Source organism: Macaca nemestrina, chromosome 10, assembly GCF_043159975.1.
Source record: "Macaca nemestrina isolate mMacNem1 chromosome 10, mMacNem.hap1, whole genome shotgun sequence".
Lineage (NCBI taxonomy): Eukaryota > Metazoa > Chordata > Mammalia > Primates > Cercopithecidae > Macaca > Macaca nemestrina.
The window spans coordinates 138,184,575-138,195,081 of NC_092134.1; the positions used below are offsets into that span (position 1 = coordinate 138,184,575).

General features: G+C 49.0%; 1 protein-coding gene across 1 annotated transcript; it reads right to left on the reverse strand.

The window, feature by feature from the left end:
* Nucleotides 1-1,190: 1,190 nt before the first annotated feature.
* Nucleotides 1,191-4,082, reverse strand: LOC105484166 (potassium voltage-gated channel subfamily A member 5). Its single transcript, XM_011745532.2, has one exon. The coding sequence runs from the start codon at nucleotides 3,801-3,803 to the stop codon at nucleotides 1,986-1,988; it is 1,818 nt and encodes a 605-aa protein (XP_011743834.2). The 5' UTR covers nucleotides 3,804-4,082; the 3' UTR covers nucleotides 1,191-1,985.
* Between the last annotated feature and the right edge of the window lie 6,425 nt (nucleotides 4,083-10,507).

Consider the following 10,507-nt stretch of genomic DNA (forward strand, 5'->3'; position numbering starts at 1 on the left):
GAGACTGTGTACAGTGGAGCTCTGGCAAGATGCCCTGCTTTTAGGCAGATTGTAAATTATAAATAAATAAAGTGTCTCTGTTCTTCTTCCTTTGCCTTAGCACGCAATGAAAATCAACAGAGCCCTGTCTTCACAATCCTTCTGTTTCCTCCTCAGATTTGGTGTTAAAAGCTTCTGGCTAGAAACGACTTTGGACACTCACAGACCCTGGCCTTCCTTACCGCGCTGGCCATTTTATTTAAACCCACAATTTCCAACCATTGATTTATAGATCTCCTCTCATCCACAGGGAGACCTGGACACACCCTGAGATCTAACCATGAAGCCCACTGCTGTCCTGGGGGAGGTGTGATTCCAGCCCACTAGCCCACCCTGGTGAGGATGTAAAACAGCCCCAGCTTTGGATTGTTCAGCAGAAAAAGCAGCAGCAGGAATCCGGAGCCCCACGGATTCCTATCAGCAGATAGCTAATCCCAGAGAGAAATGCTAGCTAGTGTTGTGCCCACTGCAATGTTTTGCTACAGCCTTCCAGTGACAAGGGAACAAGGGGATTTGTTCTGAGTTTAGGGATTACTTGGGGCAAGGCCACAATCTGTAGAAACCAGCTTTTAACGTGAACAAGCAAATCCTTCCATTTGGCCTCTCACTGTTGCTGTTGTCATAAACACATTGCGTGATGCTCTGCCATGCCAGGAGGGCAGTGAACCACCGGCGCAGGTCCCTCTGTGACTCGCACACTGGGGCTGCCAGGACTGCTTCATGTCTGTGGGAATCAGGCTTGTTCCTCAGAGCTGCTGAGAGCCACCCTGAGGAGGGCTTAAAACCTGCAAACAAAGGAATGAAAGCCAGTGCCGGGAGACCCAGCAAGACAGTCAGGGGTCTGATGCCCCTTTTCATCTTAGTGCCCTCCATACTCCAAGCTGACCATAAGGGCTAATACTGCTGCTTCAGAGAGCATCCCACAGGGGCATCCGTGCCATAAACAGCCTGGACAAAGCTCACCCACCATTGTCTATGAGGCACCAAGGGGTGCACTGCAAAGACGTCGCCAAGCAAATCATGAGCTTTGCAGATTTCCTCTCACCCCAGTCAATGCGTTTGCTCTGACTTCAAAACCAGAAACAGACAGTGACAGACTATTTTTTAAAATGTCAGAAAACATATCAGCTGCAGAAAAACTAACACTTGCCTCAACAAGGTAACCTTTTATTTCCTGGGATTAAAAATAAAGAGAATAAATTATCAGAAGTATTCCTCCAATATCATTAAAATGCTTTTTGAAGAAAGTTACAAGAATTGTTTAAGGCGCACAGAAAAAGTCAGATTTGCCTTTCTTCAAGAACATTCTCTGCCCTAGACACAAAGCACCAATACCACATCCCGGAAAAGACAGAGGCTTGGAGACACAGGAACCAGAACAGCCCATACCAAGATCTCTGGCTCTAATATAAGTATCACAGAAAAACATCAGGACAACTCTTTCTTCCATAAATACAACATGTATCTTGAAAATATATCCAAAATATCTCTATCTAAACTACAGTACAAAAAGCCACTTACCAGGCATAAAAATAATATTTTCCCCTATACACAAATGTAATCATATGTAAAGCAAATTTGGAACACATGGATGGAGGAGTTACGTAATCTCTTGGGATCTGGGCTATTTAGAGTCATTTTTGTTTGGGTTATCCCTCTGCGGGGTATAGGAGACTGGCTACAAATACATCCATCTCACAGCGCTTACCATTTCAACAGCTCCTGCGTCATGGAATGTGGTACTTTTTAAAAATAGGTGACCCTTGGGTGTCATGGAAAGAAGAGAGAAAATGGGGGGATTGAGGGAGGGAGGAAAGGAGTGAAAGGAGAGGGGTAGACTGAGGTTACAGTGTGACTTCAAATACTCTGCGGTATAATGTAAATATCCATGTTCAGCAAGCCTTCCATTCCCTACCCCACTGCCACCAGTCTGCCTGAATCTCCTTTTACAAATCTGTTTCCCGGCTGGTGTCCAGGCAGAGGGCATAAAGGGACCTCCGCAAGTCCACGTTGCTCTTGGCCTTGACGTTACACTTCTCTAGGGGGCAGCTGCTCCTTCGGGCACTGTCTGCATTCTCCAGGGTCCCCCCGGCCTTGCAGAAGGATCCCCTGCTCCCGCTGGACTCCTGGACCTTCCGCTGGACTCCTCTGTCCAGCCCCAGCCCCTGGCTCTGAGGGCCCTGCTCTTCCTTAAGGACTGCCGGCTCCTCGTGGTCCGTCTCCCGGTGGTAGAAGTAGTTGAAGTTGGAGACAATGACGGGCACAGGCAGGGCAATGGTGAGGACCCCGGCGATGGCACACAGCGAGCCCACGATCTTGCCCCCCACGGTGACGGGCCTCATGTCCCCGTAGCCCACAGTGGTCATGGTGACCACTGCCCACCAGAAGGCATCAGGGATGCTAGAGAAATGGGTCCCCTGGTTGTCAGCCTCTGCGAAGTAGACGGCACTGGAGAAGAGGATGACCCCGATGAACAGGAAGAAGATGAGCAACCCCAGCTCCCTCATGGAGGCCTGCAAGGTCTTGCCCAGGATCTGCAGCCCCTTGGAGTGGCGGGAGAGCTTGAAGATGCGGAACACCCGGACCAGGCGGATGACTCTGAGGATGGCCAGGGACATGGCCTGCTGCCCATTCTGGCTGCCTCCTCCGCCCCCTGGCTGTTGCTCTGCCAGCTCGGTGCCCAGGGTGATGAAGTAAGGGAAGATGGCCACCACATCGATGATGTTCATGATGTTCCGGGAGAACCCTGCCTTGCTGGGGCAGGCGAAGAAGCGCACGAGCAGCTCGAAGGTGAACCAGATGACGCACGTGGTCTCCACGATGAAGAAGGGGTCGGCCAGGGTCCTGGGCAGGAGCGGTGCCACCGTAGGGCCAGAGGGCGGGGCCATGACCCCGCTGCCGTTGGTCCCAGGGGCGGGCGCGGGAGGCTGGTGGGGCGCTGGGGGGTGGCGGAGCAGCTCGCGTTCATCCCTGAACTCGGGCAGGGTCTCCAAGCAGAAGGTGATGATGGAGATGAGGATGACCAAGACCGAGACGATGGCGATGGCCCGCGCGGACCCAGAGCTCTCCGGATACTCGAAGATAAGCCACACCTGGCGCTGGAACTCGTTGCGGGGCAGGGGCTTCTCCTCTTCTTTAATGAAACCCTCATCCTCGCGGAAGCGCTCCATGGCCTCGTCCCCCAGCTGGTAGAAGCGGATCTCGTCCGCGAACACGTCCAGGGAGACGTTGACCGGCCTCCGCAGGCGGCCCCCCGACTGGTAGTAGTAGAGGATACCGTCGAAGCTGGGCCGGTTGCGGTCGAAGAAGTACTCGTTCCTCAGGGGGTCGAAGTAGCGCAGGCGCTTGGCGGGGTCGCCCAGGAGGGTGTTGGGGAACTGCGCCAGGGTGCCCAGCTGCGTCTCGAAGCGCAGCCCGGAGATGTTGATGTGGACGCGCTGGTGGTGCAGGGACGCCGTGCCCAGAGCCTGGTCCTCCACCGTGCCCAGGCCGGGGTCGCCTTCTTCCTCCTCGTCCTCGGGAGGCGGCCGTCGAGGCTGTGGCAGCTCCTTGGGCAGCGGAGGCAAGGGCCGCACTCCCGGGTCCGCGTCTCTCTGCGCGCCGCGCCCCTTTGGCGCCGGCTCCTTGGGCCCATCGCTGAGCCCAGCCGTCGGGGGACACTGGAGCTCTCCCCCTGTGGCCTGGCCGCAGCCTGCCCGGGCCTCATCGCCTCCTCTGACGGTCATGGCACCGCCGTTCTCCAGGGGCACCAGGGCGATCTCCATGGCGCGGGAGCAGCGGGCATGCTGCGCCCCAGCTGACCTGCTCCCGCGCCCCCTACTCACGCTCCGCGGGCACCTCCCGTCAGGCTCCGCTCCCGCGGTCGGCCGGCCCCTCTCTGGGGCGAGCTGGGGTTGCTGGCGCGATCCCCTCGCTTGGCCCTGACGTCAAGAAGCCGCTGCCCTGCTCTCTGCCTCTCTCTCTTCTGGCAGCCCGTTACCAAGCAGCCGAAAAGCCTCCTTCCAGCAGATGCAACCTTCAGCCGTCCCTCTCTGGCTGCGCTGCGCTTGGCCTCCACCCTCGGCGCCTCCCCCGCCTTCCCCTCTCCCTTCCCCCTCCTCCTGCTTCCCCTCCCCCTCCTCCCGCTTCCCCTCCCGGGTCTTGTGGCAGCCAGTGTCTCCCCGAAGGGCGCAGCTGGTGCCCCTAGCAAGGGAAAGGAGGGGCTGAGAGGGGTGCAGCCCAGCGGAGGGAGGGAAGGAGTGGGGAGGATGGAGGAACAGGTTGTACCGAGAGCGCTGAAATTCCCAGGGCAACCAGATGAGAATAGCTCTGGATTTCGGTTCACCTGGGAACCCGCTGGAAGCCGAGTGGACTCCAGGGGGAACGAAGTGCCTTGGGCTAAAGGGAAGAGGCTTTGAGCTGAGTCGGAGTATGAGAGACAGAGACAGGAGACACCAGTCCTTTTTATTTTGGAGAAATAACGGTATTTCTTTGGGAAGAATTACAGAAGGGAGGGGGCCCACGTAGTTTCGGACCTTGAAATACATATATCAATGGAGAAGCATCTCTCTTCTCGTCTTCCTGCAGATCCACAAAAATGTACTAGAGGGTTGGAACCTTGCAGGATTCGCATGCCCTAGCCTGTTTCCAGTATGGACCCAGTGGCAGCCCAGGAAAGCAGCCTAGTCAGTAGGTGGGCTGTCTGGTCTCAACCCAGCAGAACCCCTGCACCCTCTCCAACGAATCCCATTTGCAAAAACCACACCAGGGGAGGGGAGAAGAGATTTTTACAATCCTAGTGAGGGCTAATCCTGTCTGGTGAATCTTGGAGCTAACAACTGCATCTAGGTCCATGAAGGAGGCAGAGGGTGGAGGTGGCTTATGAGAGGGAGCCAGGGAGGCTGTCCAATCTCCAAGGCTGGAGAAATCCCAAGAGTGGAATAATAACAACCAATACTTACTTGGCTGTTATTATGCACCAGCCCATTCTCAGCACTTCACAAATATTGTCTCTGTGTATTCCTACAGCAACCTATTTTGTAAGTACTGTTATCATCACCATTTTACAAACGAAGAAACTGAGGCACAGAGAGATTGACAGACTCACCCAGGCTCACACAGTAGAAAGTGATGATGCTGGAACTCAAACTCAGACAATCAGAGTTTGGCCCTTGTCCCCTGTATTTCACTTCTCTATAGAAATGCATAATCCCTTTTCCTGATACAAGCCCTCCCTCACTCCAACATCTGGCCTGAGAACTTTAGTTCCCTGCTGCAGGAGGCAGGAGGATGGCTGATATAACATACTAATCTTTCTAGGTTGGGACACTAGAGAATCTTCCCCTGCCCTGTGTCTACCCCTACACGGTTTTAGCAGGCATTGGTAACCAAGAGAAATCTGTTTCAAGGTGTGTGCCTGGAACTGCCAGACATAGTCTCCAGAAGTTTCTTGGTTTTAAATTATCATAAAGTGGCTGTGTTTTTGAATGTCTGTTTTCATTGTCTATTTTTATTTCTGTATATTGTTTCAGATTTATATGCGTGAAGTTAGGACCTCTTGTCAATGAATGTCTCTATCCACAGGGTGTGATTTGGAAACTTGGTCCTGGGTGCATGAGTGTGTGTTGCAATAGCAGGGCATAGACATACAAACTTGGGTCAAGGTTTGAGAAGTGTGTGTACATATGGCTTTTTAAGAGTTTATACGTGAAAATGGATGTGAATTTGGTGTACGTATTTTCATTGTGTGTGACTGTGCATATTGTTGGCTGTCTTTGCAGATGTGCATGAGTGAGGAAGGGCATGAATATGAAAATCAGTATGTGAAGGCATCACTGTTGAACCACAGGGCCTTGCATTCCCTTTCCCCATATCTATGCTATCCCTGCTTCATCTCCAGTGGGCTTTTTTTCTTCTCTGGCTCTGAGATTGCCAGTTAGGATCAGGTATTTTCCTGGAGAGGCTGGGACTTACTGAGCTTGTCTACTGATTGATGCATCTTGTAAGTATAAGGATGCCATATTCGTTCACATGGGTTCTCCTCGGGCTCCCCAGAGGAAAGAGTTCTCTGGAGCTTGTCTTTCAGGGGCTTTCTGGGAGATTGTTCCCTGAAGAATAAGAGTACAACATAAACAGTCCAGGAAAAGCACAAAACCCAGGCCTCCTTTAATGTGGTATTTCCTTAAATCTGTTTCCCATGCATTTGCCAGTTCTTATAGGTTTCTTGCAAAATTACCTTCAGATGCCACATGTGGTAGCCATGGAGGTATACTGCTCAAGTCTCCCTTAAAGAAAGAACTTGCTTTTCAACTGCCAGAGTGCAGTTAGCTGACCGCCTCCAGCTGTTGTCACTTTCTGGCTCTGCCTCAGCTTTAGTGCAGGGGCCAAACTCCTTCAGGGTAGCTCTCTGAGCACAGCAGGGTTACAAAGACCATTTCTACCCAGTGCAGATTTCCACTAATGGGCAATCTTTGCTCTGCATTTCCCCAACAGATTGGCCAAGACTTTGAAAGATCTGCATTGCACTCTGAGACTCTCTCTGTCCAACCCCTCTTCCTCCCCTCTTTCCTTTCACAAGTGCCAGATCAGCATCATAATCTGAATGTTTTCCCTAATGAACTCTTCTTCCTATCACTTTTATCTTTCTTTATTATCTCCCAGTAAACCTCTGATACTCCTAACTCAATCTTTGTCTTCTTCCCAGAGCACTCATTATATAACTGAAAGCTGCCTTCTTTACTGTCTATCTAATCCTACGAGGTTAACTCTTTTATAGCAGTGCTTAATGTGCACCATTACCTGAGGATTTTGTTAACATGCAGACTCTGAACCAGGGTAGGGCTTAGAGTGCATTTCACACAGCACCCAAGTGATACTGACGCACCTGTCTAGAGATCACATTCCCGTAAGAATAGATTTTTATCTCTATGTATGTATGTATGTATGTATGTATGTATGTATGTATGTATCTAGCTATCTAGCTATTGTGTCTACGAATGGTATCTACCACAGTATATATATCTATCCATCAATCTATCTGTCTATTTACCTACCTACCTTTCTAGCTAGCTACTCTCTAGTTACCTATTTATCAATTTATAAGTGATAGGTAGGTAGATGAGAGAAAAGGAGGGAGCTAACAGAGAGATAGAGATATTTTGAAATCAAGAAACATTTTTTATTGATCTTTGATTTTCTTTACAACACCAAACATGGTGCCATGTCCATATTATGTGTTTTGCTAAATATGTACTGAACGCAGTTGAACTGGGGGAAAGAAATTCAGCTGTTGGAGCAGGGAGGGAGGGGAAAGCTGGGGATAGGAACTGAAAGGTGGTTTCTGAGATTAGCTAAGTACGCAAAGTGGTTGTGGAGACGGGACCTAACCATCTGAAGACTTATCACCATGTGTTCAGGCTACATACCACTGTATTATCACAGACCACTCCAACTTTGTGGGCAAAAGCAACAATTTCATATTTCGGACTGTATAGTTTAATTTTTTGTGGTTGAGACCCGAGATGACTATAGCTGTGTTTATTGTATGAGTAACACAGAACAAAGACACCTGCTGGATTTTCATCTAGGTCAGGGAAAACTTTCCCCATTGGACAGCATTTAAAGGGACAGAGGGAGGCAAAAGATATGCCACTAGTCTCTCTGTCAGACATTGATTTTACTCCTCTGTGGTGCAGGGGGTTCATAGATGCAGGAAGCCAAATGTGAGGAGAGGATCCTAGCAGTAGCCGTGTCTGACACACCCTGCCAGCCAGGTAAAGATTCTAGCCAGTCTGTCCAAGTCTTAGGGCTCAAGCCCCCCTGCTCCTTTCTTTCGAGAGGAAGAGAGGTTGCTGCTGAAAGGACCACATCTCTAATGAAAGGACCACATCTCTAAAGCATCTCTAGCCAGCTCCGGCAGGGTGCCACCAGGAACCCAGGCACAGCCCAGAGAGCTTGAGGAAGAGAAGTGCACTCGGAGTGCTTTTCCAGCTTCTTTTTCATTCCTCTGGTGAACCAGTTTTTCCAACTTGCCCCAATTACACCTGTGCCTGACCTCCCCGAGTTTTCCCTCCATTAAAAAAGAAAATTGAACAAAACCAGCATTGTATCTTCTCCACGAGGGATGCGGTCACCCCCAGATTAGAGAAAACGTGTTTTCTCCAGCTTCCCCACAATTCCTTGGCCAGCATCTTTCATCATCTAAAGCATTTAAAGGGACAGAGGGAGGCAAAATATGCCACTAGTCTTACTGTCAGACATTGATTTTCCTCCTCTGTGGTGCGGGGGGTTCATAGGTGCAGGAAGCATCTATGTGTTACTCATATAATAAACAGAGCTATTGTCACCTCGCGTCTCAACATGGAGGCATTGGAAATGAGAAACAAGGGCTCAGGACTTCTTAGGCTGGACCAGCAAGAGCCAAAGAGAAGACAGCTTGGTGAAAATAAACCATACTAAGGCACCTTTCTTTAAAAATAAATTAATACATACACAAATAAATAAGGAGAACTTGATTCACAGGTCCTTGGTAGCCTGGGTCTTACTGCCAAATATTACAGAGTCTATAAATCCATGGTACATCACTATTCCGTAATCCATGGCAAAGAAGGATTGTCAAGCAATAATTGCTAATAGTGTATTAATCAGCAAAAAACTGAAGCTGTCTCTCACCTAATTCTCTATCCTGGATGCATTCGCCTTGTAGATCTTCAGTAAAAAAAAAAAAAAAAAAAAACACTTTAATGAGGGGGGCAGCTGTTTTCCCTTCCCTCCCCTTCCCTTCTCACTGGCCCCTTAATCCAACACCTTGGGAAGGAAACCCTGGAAGTGACCTTCCTTTCCTGTTTGATGGAAGCGACAAAGATGGAGTAAAACAAAACACACAAACAAAACATGCACGCCTGTGCTGGGGGCGGGCAGCTGGTCACTTGCATGTTAAGAGATGGAAGCAGGAGCGGGAGGAGGGGCAGGAATGAGGCGGAGGGTTGGGGGAGAGCAGGAGATTATGCTTAAACCGACCCAGATCCTGACAGAGACCTCCAAGGGCTACTAGGATTTCCTGTTTAGAAAGATTAATATGAGAGCCCATTCACACAAATCAAGGCTCCCATCTGGAGCTTGATTTCTTCTTTTCCTTCCCCCGCCTCCATCTAGATATAATCCAGGAATAAATTCATTAATGGATTCATTAAATCCATTGCATTTTCAAAGGCCAGACATAGAAAATAAAGCATCCTAAACACACAGGGGCTGGGGGTTCAAGGGACAGCTTGCCCTGTGAGTGCTGCTCTTCTCTCTCTCCTTCCCTTCCCTTCCCTCCTCCACGGCAGGTTGGTGGGTTACAGGTGCATGGTCACCCGCTCTCAGTCTCTCTTTTTCTCTTGTCCGTCTTTTCCTCCCTCAGACATCTCAAAGGTTTCTACTCCCGTAACATGAAAACCTAACTGTGAAGTTACGAACCAATGGCTTCGTTTGTAGTTTAGGGCTAGAAGTGTTTGAATTGTTTTCTGTGTTCTCAAGAACAGATGCATCCCTTATTTTCTACCTCTCTGTTTAGGCGCCCAGACCAAGGAAGGCATTCACTGACTACTTTTGAATATAAAGTATATTCAGTCGAATATATGTCTTTTCTGGCTAGATTATTGTCCACATTGTATAAAGATATATTTATGAATTTAACTTATGTATCAAGACATAGATTTTAAATTACCTTATTTTAAAAATGTAAGACAGTTTTATTATTATGTAAGCAACATCCCTTCTAAAGCTGGAAAAATCATGTGGTCACTACACAATTCCTGCAGTCCAGGCGGACAAAGATGTGCGTAACATTAGCCTTTGCACCCATTTTTCCCAATGTCCTATCAAAATAAGTTATCTTTATTTCGATTTGACAAAACGTTGGTTTAGTCATGGAATGGGATTAAGGTTCCACTATGGTTTTGATGTAACTGGACCTGGAGGCTGGGATGCAATGGCTTCCAAAGGCTTGCTACTCAAAATGCAGTCCATGGACCAGCAGTGTCAAGGTCACCTGTAAATGTGTCAGAAATGCAAATTCCTAATCCCCTCGTCAGACCTATTGAATTAGAACATCTGGAGACAGAGCCCAGGAATTTGTTTCCAGAAGTTCTCTGGGTGATTTTGATGCCTGTCAAAGTTTCAGAACACCTGCTCTACAGGGCTGATTCTTTCACTGGATGCCATGGTGCATAAGGAATTCTGGGGCTGGGAGATAAATTCTCTTACGTAAGAGCTTGGGATCTGGACTGGGGTAGACCTAGCCAGAGTTCCAGCAATATGCCTTACTCATGTGACACTCAGCCTCTCTATGACTCAGTTTCTCTATCTGTAAAATGGGCACTAATAGTACCCACCTCTTGTAATTGCTCTAAGTATTAAAGCTGTGATGGAATATAAGTACTCAATTATTATACTTAGTATTGTTAATGCTAGTTAGTTAGTCTGTGCAATTTGGCAGCTGACAAGT

Bases quoted from the DNA above. Each gene is read 5' to 3' on its own strand.
- LOC105484166 (XM_011745532.2), bottom strand. From the start codon at position 3,803: ATGGAGATCGCCCTGGTGCCCCTGGAGAACGGCGGTGCCATGACCGTC.